The sequence below is a fragment of the Oncorhynchus tshawytscha genome, linkage group LG30, assembly GCF_018296145.1.
Source record: "Oncorhynchus tshawytscha isolate Ot180627B linkage group LG30, Otsh_v2.0, whole genome shotgun sequence".
Lineage (NCBI taxonomy): Eukaryota > Metazoa > Chordata > Actinopteri > Salmoniformes > Salmonidae > Oncorhynchus > Oncorhynchus tshawytscha.
This window is the reverse complement of record NC_056458.1, coordinates 4,052,687-4,073,130: the sequence shown is the minus strand read 5'-3', so window position 1 is coordinate 4,073,130 and position 20,444 is coordinate 4,052,687. Positions and strand designations below refer to the sequence as shown.

Here is a 20,444-nt window from a genome sequence, read left to right as displayed (position 1 = left end):
ACACCTACAGCACCCGATGTCACAGGAAGGCCAAAAAGATCATCAAGGACAATGACCGACTGTTCACCCCTCTTACCATCCAGAAGGCGGGGTCAAGTACAGCTGCATCAAAGCTGGGACAGAGCGACTGAAAAACAGCTTCTATCTCAAGGCCATCAGACTGTTAAACAGCCATCACTAGCACAGAGAGGCTGCTGCAGACTTGAAATCATTGGTCACTTTAATAAATGGATCACTAGTCACTTTAATAATGTTTACATATCTTGCATTACATTTCGCTACACTCAGAGCCGGGCGGCCCTATACGCTCACTACGCAAGTTGCGTTGGGCCCCGCAAAATACGCCTCCCCGTCGTGTCAAAGCAGGTGTCAATGTTTACAACTTCGATGAGAGGATGAAGCGGATCTATCCTTCTGGTCACAAAAAGTGAGAAAAAAAATTGCAGTGAATTGCGGGAACAGCAATCAGTTAAACTTGTGTTCTCTCCTCTCCAGGTTTGATATCAGCAAATAATAGTAACGTTAAGTTGATGTGCTAGCTTGCAGTGTATCTCGTCTGTCTGTCTGTCTGTCTGTCTTGCTAACCTAGCTCGGCAATGCATCTCTTGGTCTGTCTGTCTTGCTTGCCAGCCACTTCCAGGGCTGTGTTCTGTGACTTTGTGCCTGACAAAAGTGAGAGTGAAATACAACTATTTATTACATTTGATAACAGTGTTATATAAACTGCAGCTTCGGAAAAGATAACTGTGTAGCGCGTGAACATGCGTTCATATGCGTGTGCACGAAATGAAACTCATGCTTTCCAGCAGCAACCTCTGTGGTGGACCATTCCAGACAATATATGGGCGTGATGGCACTCCTCATAGGCGCACATCATTTTAAAACATGACAATGATTATCTTGTCTCTCAGTCAAGGTTTAGTTACAGCTCTGGACTAATGCAAGATGGAAAGCAATGGATTGACATTGACTATTGATTTATACATTGAATTCAAAATGTTGATTAGCTGGGCATACTGGGCAATATGGATGCACATTTATCAGTAAATAATAACCATCAAGTATTCAGCTAAGCCATAGTGTAAATCGTATTTTATATTTGAAAATGTATAGAAGGAAATCTGGTGGAGCCAGTTTGAATGGGTCTGATGCAGCTGATTAAATGAATAGTAGTATTGTTGTCTATAATTTACAGGTGGTATGCTTAAGTTTGTCAGTAGAGGAGATGCTGGATCATCAGCCAGTATGAGAACAGACTCAGTTAATCCACAATCAGCCTCAGCCAGTACTAACACAAACCCAGTATAGCTGGTGTCGTGGAAATTTCCTCTATTTACCAAATCATGAGAGCAAACCACACACAAGTCAGAGTTAGTTATCAAAGTCCATCTTTAATTATATGAGCTCTATCACAGCCCTGTGACTCTCAGATCAATTCAGTGTCTATCAATGAATTCTCTGAGAGTCCCTTACACATTGCAGCTGAGATCCTTTAATAGCAAAAAACACACATAGTCAGACAGCATAGACATAATAAATTGTTCAGCTTTGTCTCCTAAACTATGTTATTTTCTCAAACTCAGAACCATAAACCAATCCTACATATCAACAGGCATATATCAAATCCATCCTATCTTGACAAGATCACAGAGACACACTGACTGGCACACAGACATTGTGGAGCCAAGAGATACATGCTTGACCTCTCCCCTCTCTCCGGCCCAAACAACTTAGTCTTGACATAGAACAGATACTGCAACCCCGCCACAGTATTATACAAAAATAACATTCTGATGAGAAGTAACTTACAAACATATGATGAATATAAAACATCTTACCTATGTTACCAACCAATTCTGATTATTCCCCAACACTGGCTTCAGCAAATACTAACACAGACCCAATACAGCCATCTTCAGCAAGTACTAACACAGACCCAGGTGAAGTACAGGCAGCGTCAGCCAGTACTAGCACAACCAGAGGTGTACAGCCAGCATCAGATACAAGTAGATCAGACCCTAATATAACAGTTGCTGCTCCACCAAATGACTCAGCAGATTGGCCCCCAGTCTTAACAGACTTTGTGAGGACTGAGTTAGTGCGCAGAGGTCCATTCAAACCAGGACTGGATTTTTCATACCCGAAAGACAAGTCTAGAAGAGGTTTCCTTCAGGCTTATTACAGAGACATGTGTCAAATGGGGAAAAGATTACCAGGAGCTGGCTTTCATACTCAATCTAAAACAACGCTGAGTATCGTTTTTGCTGTAAGCTCTTTTCTACAAAAGACCACAAAATAATAAAGGAAGGTGTGAATGACTGGTCAAATATCAACTGCATTCTGAAACACCATGAGGGTAGTCCTGAAGACACAAACAATATGATTAAGCGGAGAAAACTTGATTGGCACCTAAGTTGGGGACAGGCTCTTGACCAGATACAAATTACAATTTTGGAGGCTGAAAGAAAGAGATGGCGGGATGTTTAATACGTTTAATAAGTATCACCCAGTCTCTGGCTGAAAGAAACCTAGCATTCAGGGGTTCATCAGACAAACTCTTCCAACCAGATCATGGAAACTTCCTAAAAGTGGTTCGTGAACATAACCGTGAAGTCATGGAGTGACACAAGATGGGAGAGTAGGCTCCAAAGTGTTCATGCAATCAGGTATCAGGCTTCTGAGGTTCGGGAGGCATTACTGGAAGCCAGACAGACGATCAACGATCCTGTGGCCAAAGTGGAGGCACAAGCACTTGCAGAGGAAGTTGGGTCCAACCGCTTCTTGATTTGCTGTGTCGTATGGTGTGAGATACTGACAATGACAAACAAGGTGTACATGCTCCTCCAATCCACCTCAATGCAGTTGGATATCATAGTGAATTTAATCTCAAATGCAAAGGTCTCCCTCACTACATACGTACCGGGAAACTGGTACGTATGGCCCAGACAACAGCCAAAAGCATTTGTGAAGAAATTAATGTGGAGGCTGTTCTGAAAGAGAAGAGACTGAGAAACAGCAAGAGGCTCATGATGAACCAGTGACTGACACACTGAAAAATGTTTATTAAGTCAAGTACTTCAACATTGTGGTCGACTCTGCTGTGACATTCATGGATGAGAGATTTGAAATATTCAACCAGGTGAAAACCAAATACGGAGTGCTGCTGAACATTAGCACTGTTTCAGATGTCCAGTGAATCTTTAAAGGCTCACTGCATGGAAGTTGAAAACACTCTAACCTTCAGAAATTACTGTGACATCAGTGGAATGGATCTGGCACATGAGATTCAGAATTTACCTGATCTGCCTTCAGATAAGATGACTGCCTTTGAGCTGCTTTCCTTTCTCTGTGAGAAAAACCAGGAGGAACTCTATCCTAACCTTTGGAGGGCCCTAAGAATTGCAGTCACCCTACCAGTAACAGTAGCATCAGCAGAGAGGAGCTTTTCCAAATGAAAGCTCATCAAAAGCTACCTGAGGTCTTCCATGTCACAGGAACGTGGGGAAACACATGTCCTATGATGACTTCATTGATGATTTTACCTCAAGAAAGAAAGAAAGATTTTAATTTAAACATTCAAATGTTTACACACTTAGTAACATTTTAAGATTGTATGTCAGAAGTGCATTTGTGTAAATGACTGCTTAACTATGTGACATAATTTCTTCCAGACAGTCCAGATAGACTGGTGCCCGTGCTGATGCTGAACATGCCCAGGCTGTAGAGGGAACCAAAGTTAATCACACAGCTGTATAGGTTTTATTTGACTATTTTGAGACATTTAGCTGCAGCCATAGCCTATAGGCTTATCTTTACATTGTATAGTCAAAGCTAATATTATGAGGACTGGACTAATTACCAGGCAGCAGAGCCAAAGCTCAGTGGTACATTCAATTATTTTCTACAATTTCTTATTTATGTTAATATTCACTTATCTTTATTTTTTTTACCAGGTAAGTTGACTGAGAACACGTTCTCATTTACAGCAACGACCTGGGGAATAGTTACAGGGGAGAGGAGGGGGATGAATGAGCCAATTGTAAACTGGGGATTATTAGGTGACCGTGATGGTTTGAGGGCCAGATTGGGAATTTAGCCAGAACACCGGGGTTAACACCCCTACGATAAGTGCCATGGGATCTTTAATGACCTCAGAGAGTCAGGACACCCGTTTTAACATCCCATCTGAAAGACTGCATCCTACACAGGACAGCATCCCCAATCACTGCCCTGGGGCATTGGGATAAAAAAAATTAGACCAGAGGAAAGAGTGCCAAAAGGCACCTAAAGGACTCTCAGACCATGAGAAACACAGAACACAGAAATGGTTTAAGGACAAGTCTCCGAACGTCCTTGAGTGGCCCACCCAGAGCCCGGACTTGAACCCGATTGAACATGGAAAGACCTGAAAATAGTTCTGTAGCGACGCTCCCCATCTAACCTGACAGAGCTAGAGCGTCATACCCAAGAAGACTTGAGGCTGTAATCACTGCCAAAGGTGTCTCAACAAAGTATTGAGTAAAACATCTGAATACTTATGTAAATGTGATTATTTATATATTAATTTTTTTAAATAAGTGTGCAAAAATGTATTTTTTCTTTGTCATTATGGGGTATTGTGTGTAGATTGATGAGGGGGAAAAAAAACATTTGAATCCATTTTAGAATAAGGCGTAACAACAAAATGTGGAAAAAGTCAAGGTGCCTGAACACTTTCCTAATGCAGTGTATATTTACAGTTTATGACTGTGTGATATGGGGGTTGGAGACTTGTATAAACAATAGCAACACTGCCATGTTGCACTGAGCCTTGCTGTTGGAAAACCACAGTGTATGACTTTTGGCTGTGGTAGATGCACCTCCACCGACTTCACTCCTTGACTTTCATCTGCAGTCGGTTGCTTCAGGCTTACCACTCAAACAAGGCCACGGACTTCTACTCCATTGAATCGTGCACATCTTTTTAGTGATGTCAGCATACCCGTCTATAAGCCTCAGGTAGCAAATTAGCAATAAAAACCATGTTTGTGGACATATTTTGGCCGGACTAAAACCTCTAGCTTCACCTCTTCCTCTCTGCTGTACTGTCTTCATTCATACTGTACTGTCTGAGTCAGCCCCATGTTCTGTAAGGTGGTTCTGTACACCTAGAATATTGTCCTCAAAAAACAGGAACGTTTCAAACCTTCTGGTTAGAAATAGCAGTAGTGACTGTATTCAGCATTATTTCAGTGTCTCAAAATTGTTAAATAACCATTTCAGAAAGGAAATTATTTGTTCTAAGCACTTCCTGGTTGGAGTATTCCATTGCAAGAGTAAAACGTCACTCAAGTTTTTTACACTTGTATTTACATTCCTACAACCAGCAGATTTGTCCAGTGTCAAAACAAATTAGCATTACAAAGGCAAAGCTTACAAATACATTATAAATTGAGAAAAGTTCACATTCCATGTCCTTCTTGTTCATAAAAATTCACCTCCTAATCGATAATACCTTCATGTAGCCCTTGTAATCTCACCACTACTGCTCTGGAGTTCCCTCCACCCTCAACTCCTCTAGGACTAAAGAAACGCTTTAAACCCCTCAGAGAATAACAAAAAAATATCCTCCCAATCCCTCCATATGCAATGTGTCTGTCACAAAGAGTAGCCATCCTCAATATAGACTGGGTTTTGACCTGTACATGGACCTCTTGCCTTTCTTTTCACAACAGTATGATTGCCATTAATTTAGTGCTTAATTGCTCATCCTGAAATAGTACATTTAGCAGATCCTCAATTCTATCAATTGTGATGCCTTTGAGTGGCATGCTTTTTCACCTGTTCTTTTTCCATTGAAGAACTGAGGTCATCCTCACCTGTCAGTCTTGTTATAAACAGACCCATTTTAAAGCAGAGAAGGATAGGTGAAGTAATAATCAAGGAATCAATAGTCAAAATCATCATCATGGATCAGACGTGGTTGGTCCAGCATAGTTGGACATCCCTCCCTGTAGTCTCTCAGCTTTCTCTCTGTAGCTGTGGCATCTCTAGACGTCGTAGAAGAGGCGAACCAGGTGATAGCGGATCCCGAAAGCCAACGCACTCCCCAGTACCTGAGACACAGACAAATATGAATTATGCGTTCAAGGTTATTCAAAGATATCTTAGAAATGCTCACAAAGAGGCTTCATATACACTACATTACCAAACTGTAATCATACCAAAATAATCGTCTATAATGTAGCATTAAGATTTCCCTTCTCTGGAACAAAGGGGCCTAGCCTGAACCTTTAAAAACAGCCCCAGACCATTATTCCTCCTCCACCAAACTTTACAGTTGGCACTATGCATTGGGGCAGGTGGCGTGCTCCTGGCATCTGCCAAACCCAGATTAGTCCTTTGGACTGCCAGATGGTGAAGCGTGATTCATCACTCCAGAGAATGTGTTTCCACTGCTCCAGAGTCCAATGGCGGCGAGCTTTAAACCACTCCAGCCGATGATTGGCATTGTGCATGGTAATCCAAGGCTTGTGTGCGGCTGCTCGGCCATGGAAACCCATTTCATGAAGCTCCCAACGAACAGTTCTTGTGCTGACGTTGCTTCCAGGGGCAGTTTGGAACTCGGTAGTGAACTCAGTTTGGAACCCGTCCCGTTCTGTGAGCTTGTGTGGCCGACCACTTCCCGGCTGAGCCGTTGTTGCTCCTAGACGTTTCCACTTCACAATAACAGCACTTATAATTGACCGGGGCAGCTCTAGCAGGGCAGACATTTTACGAACTGACTTGTTGGAAAGGTGGCATCCTATGACGGTGCAACATTGAAAGTCACTGAGCTCTTCAGTAAGGCCATTTTACTGCAATCTCTGGAGATTGCATGGCTGTGTCCTCGATTTTATACACCCTGTCAGCAAACGGGTGTGGCTGAAACAGCCGAATCCACTAATTTAAAGGGGTGTTCACATCATTTTGTATATATATATATAAATGTACCTTAACTTATTCATTGACTACAGCTCAGTGTTCAACACCATTGTGCCCTCAAAGCTCATCAATAAGCTAAGGACCCTAGGATTAAACACCTCCCTCTGCAGCTGGATCCTGGACTTCCTGACGGGCTGCCCCCAGGTGATAAGGGTAGGTAACAACACATCCGCCACATGGATCCTCAACACAGGGGCCCCTCAGGGTTGCATGCTCAGTCTCCTCCTGTACTCCCTGTTCACTCATGACTGATCAAGACACAGGAGATGATTGTGGACTACAGGAAAAAGAGGACCAAGCACGCCCCCATTCTCATCGACGGGGCTGAAGTGGAGCAGGTTGAGAGCTTCAAGTTCCACCAACAAACTAACATGGTCCAAGCACACCAAGACAGTCGTGAAGAGGGCACGACAAAACCTATTCCCCCTCAGGAGACTGAAAAGATGTGTCATGGGTCCTCAGATCCTCAAAAGGTTTTACAGCTGCACCATTGAGAGCATCCTGACCGATTGTCACTGCCTGTTATAGCAACTACTCGGCCTCCGACCACAAGACACTACAAAGGGTAGTGCATACGGCCCAGTACATCACTGGGGCCAAGCTTCCTGTCATCCAGGACCTCAATACCAGGTGGTGTCAGAGGAAAGCCCTAAAAATTGTCAAAGACTCCAGCCACCCTAGTGATAGACTGTTCTCTCTGCTACCGCACGGCAAGTGGTACCGGAGCTAGGTACAATAGGCTTCTAAACAGCTTCTACCCCCAAGCCATAAGAATCCTGAACATCTAAACAAATGGCTACCCAGACTATTTGCCCCCCCCCTTTTACACCGCTGCTACTCTCTGTTGTTATCCTCTATGCATAGTCACTAATAACTCTACCTACATGTACATATTACCTCAACTAACCGGTGCCCCCACTCTGTACCGGTACCCCCCTGTATACAGTCTCACTATTGTTATTTCACAGCTACTCTTTAATTACTTGTTACTTTTATTTCTTATTCTTATTTTTTTTTTAACTGCATTGTTGGTTAGGGGCTAGTTAAGTAAGCATTTCACTGTAAAGTCTACACCTGTATTCGGCGCATGTGACTAATACAATTTGATTTGACTCAGAAATTAGACCCGTTGTCGATACCTGTATGAGTAGCATGATGGTGGTGAGATCTCTCTCGTGTGTGGGTCCCAGTATCTTCAGCACCAGGTTTATTAAGGTCATGTTGTTGCACTCCACAAACTCATCATCGCCCTCCTGTCCACGCTTCACTTCCAGCACCCGCAGCATCTCTGCCACCTGATGGGTGAAAAATACACAACAGCACAAATGATAAACACACTGTCATTCATTATCCACTCAAGTCAAAGCTTTCTTTCATTCATATCAATCTACCTGACCCAAGTCAAACATTTGCACTGATTCCACTCTTTTGGACAACCAAGTAAATGTCAAATTCATACCCCAACATGTGTACATATTGATTACCTGTAAAATAAGTTTTCCCAATTTGGAGAGGTCCCTCCTTTTGAATTTAGACCAACTCATTCCTAGTTTTCCTGTGTCTGGGTTCAGTCTTCATGCATCAGGCAAATTTAGGAGGAAAAAAAAAACACACAATGAGGATCACATTTATAAACAAGGGATTATCTGAAAAGAAAAGATCATGGAATTGTATCAAAAGTACTATACGATATGTATAATATAATATATGTATATATGTATAATGCTATCATAGGAGTACGGGAGAAAGAGCTGTAGTGTTACCTGGGGAGGCGGTGCCTGGGACAGGGTACTACATGGAATAGCTGGGGTAGTGAGTAGACAAAGTTGACCACTTGAGGAATGAAGAAGAGCAGCATGGTTTTGCTGAAGTGCCCCAGGATTCCTACCACTGCAAAGGTCATCCCCGCAAAGTAGCAAAAGGTGTCTCCCACAAACACAGATGAAGGGTACCTGTAGTAAAGGCAACACATGTAGTGTATGTTGGCAATAATTTACAACATGCTTTATAACAGCAACACCATAAACAATAGCCGTGTCTTGAATACCTACCATTGTAAATAGTAGGCATTTTAGGTATGCAAAAAATAATGTTTTATAGTTTAAAAAAAATAGAGTTTGCTTAAATGCCAGGCTGTTAAACTAATTTCGGTTTTTCATTTAGCAGAATTAACTGCACACTTTTGAGGAAGAGAATTGTCTTTTGACATCAGCTGATAATGAGATAAGAGACGCACTGTACCCAAATGAACAAATGGCGGTAATGCGCATTAGATGACACACTCTTAGGATGGGTGAGCCTAGTACAGTGCCTTCAGAAAGTATTCACACCCCTAGACTTTTTCCACATTTTGCTGTGTTACAGCCTGAATGGAAAATGGATTAAATTGAGATTTTGTGTCACTGGCCTACTACACACAATACCCCATAATGTCAAAGTGGAACTGTTTTTAGAAATGTTTACAAATTAATAAAAAATGAAAAGCTGAAATGTCTTGAGTGAATAAATAGGGTCAATAAATAGGCAATGTGTGTCAATCTAATTAACATAATAAAGAAATCCCCATCAAAATCTGTCAGTTTAAGCTAGAGATATGTTTTTTTTGCATGGGCTGTGTCTCAATCCACCACATCTGCCTATGTAGGCCTTCCGCATCTGCAGTGGAAAGGGGCCAAGGTACAGCTGTGTTTGTCAGACCATTAGAGATACCGAAAATCGTTCTTCTCACGGGAACGTCTATAGCGTCCGAACGGTTTGGCCTACAAAAAGAGGAGACTCATGAACACCATGGTGTTCTCCGTTTTGCGCTACTACCCCAACAAGTCTCAGTGGACTCATCTGAAGGTAACTAATACACATGAATGGAAATATGAAGGTAGTTTTGTGCCCCAAAAAATAAGGGGTTAAATATGCGTTAAAAAAAATATATATATTTCCTGAGCTTTCTTATATCTCCGAAATACAGGACAGACACTTCAAAACCTAATTACTTATTTTGTGACTTTCTTTTTTGCCATTTATGAATGTGTTATTCAATATGTTTCTATGGGCTATAGTAGTAAAAGCCAAATTCAATATTTTATCAAAACATATTCTTAAAATATTTGTTTTGATACTTAAAGGGGTCCTACAATTCTAAATCAAATAGCTAAATGAGCCATGGTATGACCATCTTAAAACAATTCCATATGTTAGCTTAATAGGACCCCCCCCCTCCCCAACGGCTTAGACTTTTAGAGGTTAACATGATTTTCAAATGACTCATCCCCGTACCCCAGACATACAGCTAATTGTAAGGTCCCTCAATCGAGCAGTGAATTTCAAACACAGATTCAACCACAAAGACCAGAGACGTTTTCCAATGCTTCGCAAAGGCCACCTATTGGTAGATGGGTAAAAATAAAATAAGCAGATATTGAGCATGATGAAATCATGTTATGCGTCACGGTTGTTAGAATGGACGGACCAAGGCGCAGCATGATTTGAGTTCCACATCTTATTTCACAGTGAAACTTCCAATAAAACAATAAAAAAAAATAAAAAAACGTGACTTACGTGGTGCAACAAGCACATACACAAACAATATCCCACAACCCAGGTGGGAACAATGGAGAACTTAAGTATGATCCCTAATTTGAGACAACGACAATCAGCTGCCTCTAATTGGGAACAATACAATAAAACAAACATAGAAATATGAAAACTATAACACCCCCCTAGTCACACCCTGACCTAGAACACCATAGAGAACCTGAGGGCTCTCTATGGTCAGGGCGTGACATTATGGGTATGCTTGACATCGGCAAGGACTAGGGAGTATTTTAGGATAAAAAGAAAGGGAAGAGAGATAAGCAGAGGCAAAATCCCAGAGGAAAACCTGGTTGTCTGCTTTCCAACAGACACTGGGAGACAAATTCACCTTTCAGCAGGGCAATAACTTAAAACATGAGGCCAGATATACAGCTGGAGTTTCTTACAAAGATGACATTGAATGTTCCTGAGTGGCCTAGTTAGTTTTGACTTAAATCGGCTTGAAAATCTATGGCAAAACTTTAAAAAAGCTGTCTAGCAATGATCAAAAGCCAACTTGCAGCTTAAAGAATTTTAAAAAGAATAATGTGAAATATTGTACGATCCAGGTGTGCAAAGCTCTTAGAGACTTACCCAGAAAGGCTCACGACTGTAATTGCTGCCAAAGGTGATTCTAACATGCATTGACTCAGGGGTGTGAATACTTATGTAAATGAGATATCTGCATTTAATTTCCAATAAATTTGCTAACATTTCTTAAAACATCTTTTCAATTTGTCATTATGGGGTATTGTGTGTAGATGGGTAAGATTTTTTGTATGTATTTAATCAATTTGCATTCAGGCTGTAACACAATAAAATGTGGAATACATCAAAGAGTGTATTTTGATATTTGTTTCTTACTGCATTCATTTTTACTAAACAGTGCGTTGTAAATAGTATGTAGTACAATTAGTACAGAGTATGTCGTTTTAGTAAGTAGTCGACAAGACAGATTTCAGACACGGCCAGCGTCTCCAACTCACCAGTTGTGGTAGAAAAGTGCTAAAGTTGTGAAGAAGAACGGGAGCATGAAGTAAAGGGAGAAAATGTGGTCGTCTCTGTAGTCTCCTGCAAAAGTCAAAAAGAGTGTGCACAATTACATCCACATTTCTATATATTAGACCAGGAAAGGTTCCTTGATTAAAAAAAAAAACATTTGGTAGGATGTGTAGACACATAATTGAAGCACTGAGAACAGGGGATGTTGATGAAAGATAGAAAACCGCCACTTACCACCAAGCTCAAGCAGGTTGAAGATGATGATGGAGCCAGAGATGAAGAGTGCCTGTCCTGACTCGATGCCGTTGATGCCTGCCAGGATGTTGATGGCATTAGTACAGAAAACTGCCAGCATGCCCATGTAGACATAGTAGAGAATACCTACAGAGAAGAGAGAACATCAATCAGCATAAGATGTACAACAAAGCATGGAGGATGACTTACAATGTTAGTGAAACTGATACAACACTGCCAGCGGGTAAAACTGATTGAAATGACGTCATTACAACCAGATAACAAACAGATATACTGTTTGTAAAGTAGTTGGAATTTATATAATTTCAACCAGCTTTGCCTGAAGAAACACTATGGATATTTATAATCCAGCTCTCCTGTGGCTGTGTGCAAACTAAGTGAAACTTCAAGAGAAATTTGCATTGTGCCCAAATGAAATATGTGATACAGATGACGTTGTGTTTGCCTGTCTGTCATTTTTATTGTGACATTCACTCACCCAGATCCAAGTGCATCCCCAGTAAGAGCCTGAAGGGCTTGGGCACCACAATGACAGTGTTGCCAAAGTTGGTGAAGTAGACCATGAGCAGCGGCAGGGAGGCTATGGTGGGCAGCAGGAGCTTGTGTCTCCAGCGCAGGTTCAACACGTCATCAGCGAAACCCAGGAAGATCATACAGCAGATGGCGAGTAGAGCGCCAATTAGCTGGACAAACTGGTCAGGACAGGACAAGCAGGCAGAAATGTTGAGCAATGTCAGCCTGTCACATTACGAATGTTGTGTGCTACAAATCCTGAAACAGGCCAGAGATACTTTGTCTGGTATTTTTTGTCTTGCAGTCTCTGATTTTTGTGTATCGTGTTTTGTGTGGTTCGCAAGAAGAGTACCTGTTGCTATAGATGGGTTAGCTGACAACGCCACTAAAAACAATTAGCACGCTTCAAATGGGGCAGAAGTCCATGTGTTGTTGTGATTCTGGATGGTCAGATAGCTAGCAACAATGACAATAAGCTGCCATGTGGGTACCGTAGGGGGCTTGTTTTAGCTAGTTTTATCTTGTTCTTGATACCATCTCTTGTTTTAAGGTGTTTTGACTGATGTCTATGCTAATATGGCAAAAATTAGCTAGCTAGCTAAACAACAACTGTACTGATGTATGAGTGAAAACAAGTGTTCATTGTGCACATTTATTTATTATTGGAGATTAAATAGTTTACATGTTGTCAACGATCTATGCCAACCCCCTCTGTTTTGCACCATGGCGCACTCATCAGTTCTCTTTCGTTTTCGTAATGGGTTGCCAAATTACTTAATATCAAAGATGTTTAAAGTCACACCACAACCTTACTGTACCCACATGACCTGTCACTATAAAAGGCAGTGTGACGTGACATACTGTATTTTTTTCACTCATGTTTATACTATATATACAAATGTATGTGGACACACCTTCAAATTAGTGGATTCAACTATTTCAGCCACACCCGTTGCTGAAAGGTGTATCAAATCGAGCACACAGCCATGCGATCTCCATAGACAAACACTTGCAGTAGAATGGCCTTACTGAAGAGTGACTTTCAACATGGCACGGTCATAGGATGCCGCCTTTTCAATAAGACAGTTCGTCAAATTTCTGCCCTGTTAGGGTTGTCCTGGTCAACTGTAGGTGCTGTTATTGTGAAGTGGATACGTCTAGGAGCAACAACGGCTCAGCCGCTAAGTGGTAGGCTACACAAGCTCACAGAATGGGACTGCAGAGTGCTGAAGCGCGTAAAAAGCACCTGTCCTCGGTTGCAACACTCACTACTGAGCCATTGGATTCAGGAGCAGTGGAAATGCATTTTTGGAGTGACGGATCACGCTTCACCATCTGGCAGTCCGATGGACGAATCTGGGTTTGGCGGATGCCAGGAGAACGCTACCTGCCCCAGTCATTATGGGGTATTGTGTGTAGATTGATGGGGGGAAAAAATATTTAATCTATTTTAGAATAAGGCTGTAACGTAACAAAATTTTTAAAAAGTGAATGGGTCTGAATACTTTCCAAGTGCACTATATTCTCTATTCTAGTCAAGTCTCATCCTATAACTAACACCTTTTCTATTTATATACTGTCCATGTCTATACACACCATCATACACATTTATATTCTGGACTGTTATTGCTCGTTCTGATAATTCTAATTCCTTTATTTTTATGTATTGTTAGGTATTACTGCACCGTTGGAGCTAGAAACATAAGCATTTCGCTGCACCTGGGACAACTTCTGCAAAATATGTGTACGTGACCAATAACATTTAATTTGGGAGCTAGATGTTGTCCTACGATCACTTCTGAGATCATCATTTGAGCCACGGTTTTCACTAGAGCTATGTGAGCTCTCAGTCAAGAATGCCTTTCTATTGGCTATTGTTTCAGCCAAGCGTGTTAAAGAATTACATGTGCTTTATACCCATCCTTCATGCCTCACATTAGCAGAAGATGGATCTAAGGCAGTGCTTCGGCCAAATCAAGCAGTCTTACGTAAGGTGCTTTCATGATCACATACTAAACAGCCCTTAATCATAGCGACATTTCACCCGCCTCTCCACAGGAGAGTCGTGAATTGCATACACTTTGTCCGGTTAGGGCATTTGAGTGCCTATCTTGCTGCAAAAATAACTGTTCGTCAAACAGAACAGCTTTTTGTGTGTTATGAGAAGAACACCCAATGTGCTTTGAGACAGCGTGCCTTTGGTTACGCTCCAGCAGGTAGACCAACTACAGACGGGGCGGAAGCACACCAGGGGTATGGCCACTTCATGGGCCCTGTTGAGAAGGGCCTCCCTGGACTCTTATCTTTGCTGTTGCAAGTTGAGAAACACCAATGACTTTCATGAGGTACTACAGAATCACCATCAGTGGGGTCTGTAGTTTTGGACACGGCACGCTCTCTCAACCCAGATAAGTGAGCATAATGTGAACCTTGAACCTCATTTTGTAAGTTCTAACTTTCAGCTTGCTTATACAGTTGTATACCACCGTTGTAATTCTGTGGTACCCTGTTGGGTAATTATATTCTATTGCATCCTGTGGTGGATGCAAGGACATCCCAGTGACTAAGTTAAAAGGTGAGTTATCCCCCTCTTTGGAATAGCATCTCCCATAGGTTGTTTGGCGACCCGGTACAAAAAAGAAAGAGAACGTTGGGCTATGGATGTAACCTTGATTCTCTAAGTAGAGTAACGGGTCGCCAAGCTTTCATGTCATTCCTCCACCTCTGTGGGGTTCAAGTGAAGTAACAGACAGTATGTCACGCCACACCACTTTTATTAGTGACAGGTCACGCGGGTACAGTAAGGGTGTGGTATAACTTTAAACATCTTTGATATTAAGCTTCTCAATCACATCGCTAAACAACCAAACCGTCTATTGCAACAGCTAATGGGGATACAAATAAACAAATAACAGACAGAATAATAGGTACAGTATAGTTAACTCCCCCAGTTCCCTCACCCACCTCATTGTGTGGGAAGCCAGTGCACTGCTCTTCTACAAAGCAGCTGAGGAAAGGCACGGGGATGAAGCAGAACATGATAATGAGGAACACAGTCCCACTGATGACACCCTGAGACTCTGGCCTGCAAAGAGGAGAAATTAAAATAAGTCAGGACAAAACCACAACAAACAACGAGCCAATGTAAAATAGATTAACATAGGCTATTGGATAGTAGATCATTGGTAAACAATTTATATTGATAAACGTACACTTCCTTCTTGTTCGTTTTGTTGAGATCCATCCCATAGAGTCTGGCTGAGATGAAGTGGTCTTTGAAGGCTGGAATTAGCTTTAATGTGGCCAAGGACCCAAGTGCAGACATGCACCCATTGATAACAAGGGGTAGGACAGGAATTGGCGACATGTTTTCTGGATATTCTTAAGACTTGCCTGGATGAGGTTATATCTGATACCTATCTAACTACCTGTGTTAGATAGCTAGAGATATGTGATAGCAAGTTAACTAACTAGCTCAAGCCGACCCTCAAACTTTGAGCAAGCTAGCTTACACTGTCAACAACCCCACATAATGTGTCTTCATATTGAGCGAATGAGCTTTAACAATTTAACAATAGTAGCTAGAAACTAAAGTTGTGTTTATCTGGCAAGCTAGTTAACAAGCAAGCTAAATGATCTGACAGGTAGCTAGCTGGTACAGACTCTCTCTTTGCATCATCAGCATTCGCAGAATCCTCTACCGAAGCATGTGTTCAATCATTTTTCAAATAATAGAAATCGCGAAATGACATGCATATTATCCGAAAAATACAGCTTGCTAAAACGACAATCCCTATATTCTCAGTTCTTGTTCTTTCCTAGGTTTAGCTCAGTAGTTCCTAGTCGAACGGTGGGACAACCATAGAGAATGCTAGAGAGTGCATCGCTATGTACTATCCATTATGGCGTCTGTGAGTGCACGAGCAGCGCTATTGAGGCAATCTCTATTTTGAAGTAGTCAATGTTTTTCTTCACATTTGGCTGATCCCTCCTGATGACCCGGTTGGACGTGACCTCAACATGGTCATCAGGAAGGTCCAGCCAATGAAGTTGGAAATACCACCCAGTTGACTACATTAAAATGGTGGGAATAACCTTTTAGCTACTAGAAGCCTTTATCATTCTCTATGGGGACAACCGAAGGTCCACGTCTACTTCCGGTTATGTGAACCCTGGTAAGGTTATTATTAATGTGACAACAACTCTCTTCACAATTATTTCTCACGTAATTGGTTTCACTATCTATCAAAATAGACCTCTTCATTTAGATCAAAAATGGGTTTTAAAAATGGGTTTTAATCAGTTTCAGACGGACGCATTACAGGGTAACACGGAAGTTTGCTGTAACTCTTCTTCTTCGTTTCTGAATGTATCGTAAATCCGATGTCATTGTATACAATGACACTTACTCAGTGGCGGTTCTAGCTTGTATGGCTCCCTGGGCGAAAACTAAATTGCACAAATCCTATATCACGCAGATAGAATAACACACATAAAGAAGATAACCTGATTATTACACTATTGCACTTCAAACAAGAAACACACAAACTAAATTGCACAACTAATTGAATTACTAATTGCATCAGTACTGTACAAAGTCAGAGGTGCGCTATTTGTTAGCGCACCTTTGTTAGCGCTCCCCCTACCTCGGGCTTCCAGTGGGGAGACCTGAGGTCAACCTACCCCAGCCCCCTCCCCATCTCGTACTGAGTGGGAGACCTTTCCAGGCAGTAGCCTGCCTAGCTCACAAACTAAAATCAGGGCGCCCACTCCGACAAGGTTAATTGACCCACAGTCCCACACGGGGACATGATATCATTGACGTGACGTGCAAATGAGCGATAGAAAACGGATCACGCAAATGTCACCTTTCGGAATATTTATTTAATTTGTTTATTTATTTTGTGTGGGTGCCACATGCCGCCCCGGCAACATGCCGCCCTGGGCGGATGCCCATGTCGCCTATGCCTAAATCTGCCACTGCACTTACTGTTGGACTGTATGGGCAGCGGTAGGTTAAACTTTTTCCTCTCCTCTGGTAATACTTTAGTTAAGTTTGCATTATTATCAGGCTGTTGTGTTGCCAATTTATGACTGGCATAACAGGATCGCTATATTCTCCCCTATTAAAACATGTTACACATATTCTCGTACAAGCCTTAATTTCTATAAAATGTGTGCATATGCCTGACAATGGCTGAATGCCATGGAAAGTTCCAATCCTTCCACCGGCAGTAGCTGCGTGTGGGTAAAATCACTGAGGAAGCCTGAAAAAAGCCGGAAGTCGGACGTTTACATACACTTAGATTGGATTAATTAAAACTCGTTTATCAACCACTCCACAAATGTCTTGTTAACAAACAATAGTTTTGGCAAGTTGGTTAGAACATCTACTTTGTGCATGACACAAGTAATTTTTCCAACAATTGTTTACAGACAGATTATTTCACTAATAATTCACTGTATCACAATTCCAGTGGGTCAGAAGTTTCCATACACTAAATTGACTGTGGAAAATTGCAGAAAATTATGTCATGACTTTAGAACTTCTGATAGATTAATTGACATCATTTGAGTCAATTGGAGGTGTAACTGTGGATGTATTTCAAGGCCTACCTTCAAAAACCTTCAGTGCCTCTTTGCTTGACATCATGGGAAAATCAAAAGAAATCAGCCAAGACCTCAGAAATAGAATTGTAGACCTCCACAAGTCTGGTTCATCCTTGGGAGCAATTTCCAAACACCTGAAGGTACCACGTTCATCTGTACAAACAATAGTACGCAAGTATAAACACCATGCGATCATGTGTAACAGTATAACTTTAGACCGTCCCCTCGCCCATACCCGGGCGCGAACCAGGGACCCTCTGCACACATCAACAACAGTCACAACAGAGCAAGGGGAACCACTACTTCAAGGTCTCAGAGCAAGTGACGTCACCGATTGAAACGCTATTTAGCGCGTACCACCGCTAACTAAGCTAGCCGTTTCACATCCGTTACACTCACCCCCCTTTTGACCTCCTCCTTTTCCGCATCAATGTAACAGTATAACTTTAGACCGTCCCCTCGCCCATACCCGGGCGCAAACCAGGGACCCGCTGCACACATCAACAACAGTCACCCACGAAGCATCGTTACCCATCGCTCCACAAAAGCCGCGGCCCTTGCAGAGCAAGGGGAACCACTACTTCAAGGTCTCAGAGCAAGTGACGTCACTGATTGAAACGTTATTTAGCGTGTACCACCGCTAACTAAGCTAGCCGTTTCACATCCGTTACACATGCAGCCGCCATACCGCTCAGGAAGGAGACGCGTTCTGTCTCCTAGAGATGAACATACTTTGGTGCGAAATGTGCAAATCAATCCCAGAACAACAGCAAAGGACCTTGTGAAGATGCTGGAGGAAACAGGTACAAAAGTATCCATATCCACAGTAAAACGAGTCCTATGTCGACATAACCTGAAAGGCCGCTCAGCAAGGAAGAAGCCACCGCTCCAAAAACTACCAGAAAAAAGCAACTGCACATGGGGACAAAGATCATACTTTTTGGAGAAATTGTCCTCTGGTCTGATGAAACAAAATAGAACGGTTTGGCCATAATGACCATCGTTATGTTTGGAGGAAAAAGGGGGAGGCTTGCAAGCCGAAGAACCCCATTCCAATCGTGAAGCACGGGGTGGCAGCATCATGCTGTGGTGGTGCTTTGCTGCAGGAGGACCTGGTGCACTTCACAAAATAGATGGCATCATGAGACAGGAAGCAGCACCTCAAGACATCAGTCAGGAAGATAAAGCTTGGTCGCAAATGGGTCTTTGTTGTGGCAAAATGGCTTAAGGACAACAAAGTCAAGGTATTGGAATGGCCATCACAAAGCGCTGACCTCAATCCAATAGAACAGTTGTGGGCAGAGCTGAAAAAAGCGTGTGCGAGCAAGGAGGCCTACAAACCTGACTCAGTTACAACAGCTCTGTCAGGAGGAATGGGCCAAAATTCACCCAACTTATTGTGGGAAGCTTGTGGAAGGCTACCCGAAACATTTGATACAAGTTAAACAATTTAAAGGCAATGCTACCAAATACTAATTGAGTGTATGTAAACTTCTGACCCACTAGGAATGTGATGAAAGAAATAAAAGCTGAAATGAATCATTCTCTCTACTATTATTCTGACATTTCACATTCTTAAAATAAAGTGGTGATCCTAACTGACCTAAGACAGGGAATTTTTACTAGGATGAAATGTCAGGAATGGTGAAAAACTGAGTTTACATGTATTTGGCTAAGGTGTATGTAAACTTCCGACTTCAAATGTATATATATATATTCATGTTTTTTCTTTGTCATTTTTTTGTGGAAGCTTGGCTTCCCTTGTCATCCATGAATACATGCCACTGTCCACCAGGAAGAAAATGTGATAATGTATCATGTTATCATGTGCCAGTAACCATGTCAGTAGGCTATCATATTTCGTCAATGTCTCTCGGTGTTGGGGCATTTGACTGTCGCTGCCAGGACAACCGTAAAACAGTGCAGGTTCAGGTCAAGGCACACTGCTCTGAAGATGAAGCATTCTAATTTTATGGACATAACATGGACCAATAAAAGACCAGTTCTCATTTTGTCCTGAATTTTTACAGTAATTTACTTCATCTTGGCACTCCCCCATTGTAAAAAATATTTTGGAAGCTATAGAAATGCATTTATTAATGCCTACATTCATTTTTGCCATATTTATTATCTTACAAACAACTTAATGTATAGACACTTTTAAGGTATACAATGTGAGCTAAACATACACCAACAAATACATATAAAAACATTTTCCTTGGAGTATCATTTTTTGAGATGACTAATGTTACTGTCCCCACTACAACAACAAAAAATACACAAATACACGTCCTTGAAACATGTAATTGAAATACTGTAGAATTCCATTCATTCCATAAGGAGGCCTGCGTCTACTGGGAAGTGCCAATATGGCCTACCGGCAGCTTTGAAATGCCCAATAGTAACAAAAGCAATCCAGGGTTGATATACATCATTGGTGAGCGTCCAAGGAGGACTTGCCGAAAAATAAAATGTTGCGTGGCCCTTTAAATGTATGGTTCAGAGTGGTTGTGCACGCGCTGTTTGTGCGA

The 20,444-nt window shown here is 41.9% G+C and overlaps 1 protein-coding gene across 1 annotated transcript; it reads right to left on the bottom strand.

Annotated features, from left to right (window-relative positions):
• Positions 1 to 5,327: 5,327 nt before the first annotated feature.
• dpagt1 (dolichyl-phosphate (UDP-N-acetylglucosamine) N-acetylglucosaminephosphotransferase 1 (GlcNAc-1-P transferase)) lies at positions 5,328 to 16,405 on the bottom strand. The gene is made up of 9 exons (XM_024394817.2): positions 15,516 to 16,405; positions 15,268 to 15,388; positions 12,269 to 12,482; positions 11,770 to 11,916; positions 11,520 to 11,604; positions 8,727 to 8,915; positions 8,448 to 8,535; positions 8,103 to 8,258; positions 5,328 to 6,095 (listed from the first exon to the last, which is right to left on the bottom strand). Exons 1-9 carry the CDS (start codon positions 15,668 to 15,670, stop codon positions 6,030 to 6,032), a joined length of 1,221 nt encoding a protein of 406 aa, XP_024250585.1. The 5' UTR covers positions 15,671 to 16,405; the 3' UTR covers positions 5,328 to 6,029.
• Between the last annotated feature and the right edge of the window lie 4,039 nt (positions 16,406 to 20,444).

Coding starts and splice junctions, on each gene's coding strand:
- dpagt1 (XM_024394817.2), bottom strand. CDS start 15,670: ATGTCGCCAATTCCTGTCCTACCCCTTGTTATCAATGGGTGCATGTCT. Junction 15,389..15,515: donor AAAACGAACAAGAAGGAAGT/GTACGTTTATCA, acceptor TCCTCTTTGCAG/GCCAGAGTCTCAGGGTGTCA. Junction 12,483..15,267: donor CTGGCTTCCCACACAATGAG/GTGGGTGAGGGA, acceptor TGTCCTGACCAG/TTTGTCCAGCTAATTGGCGC.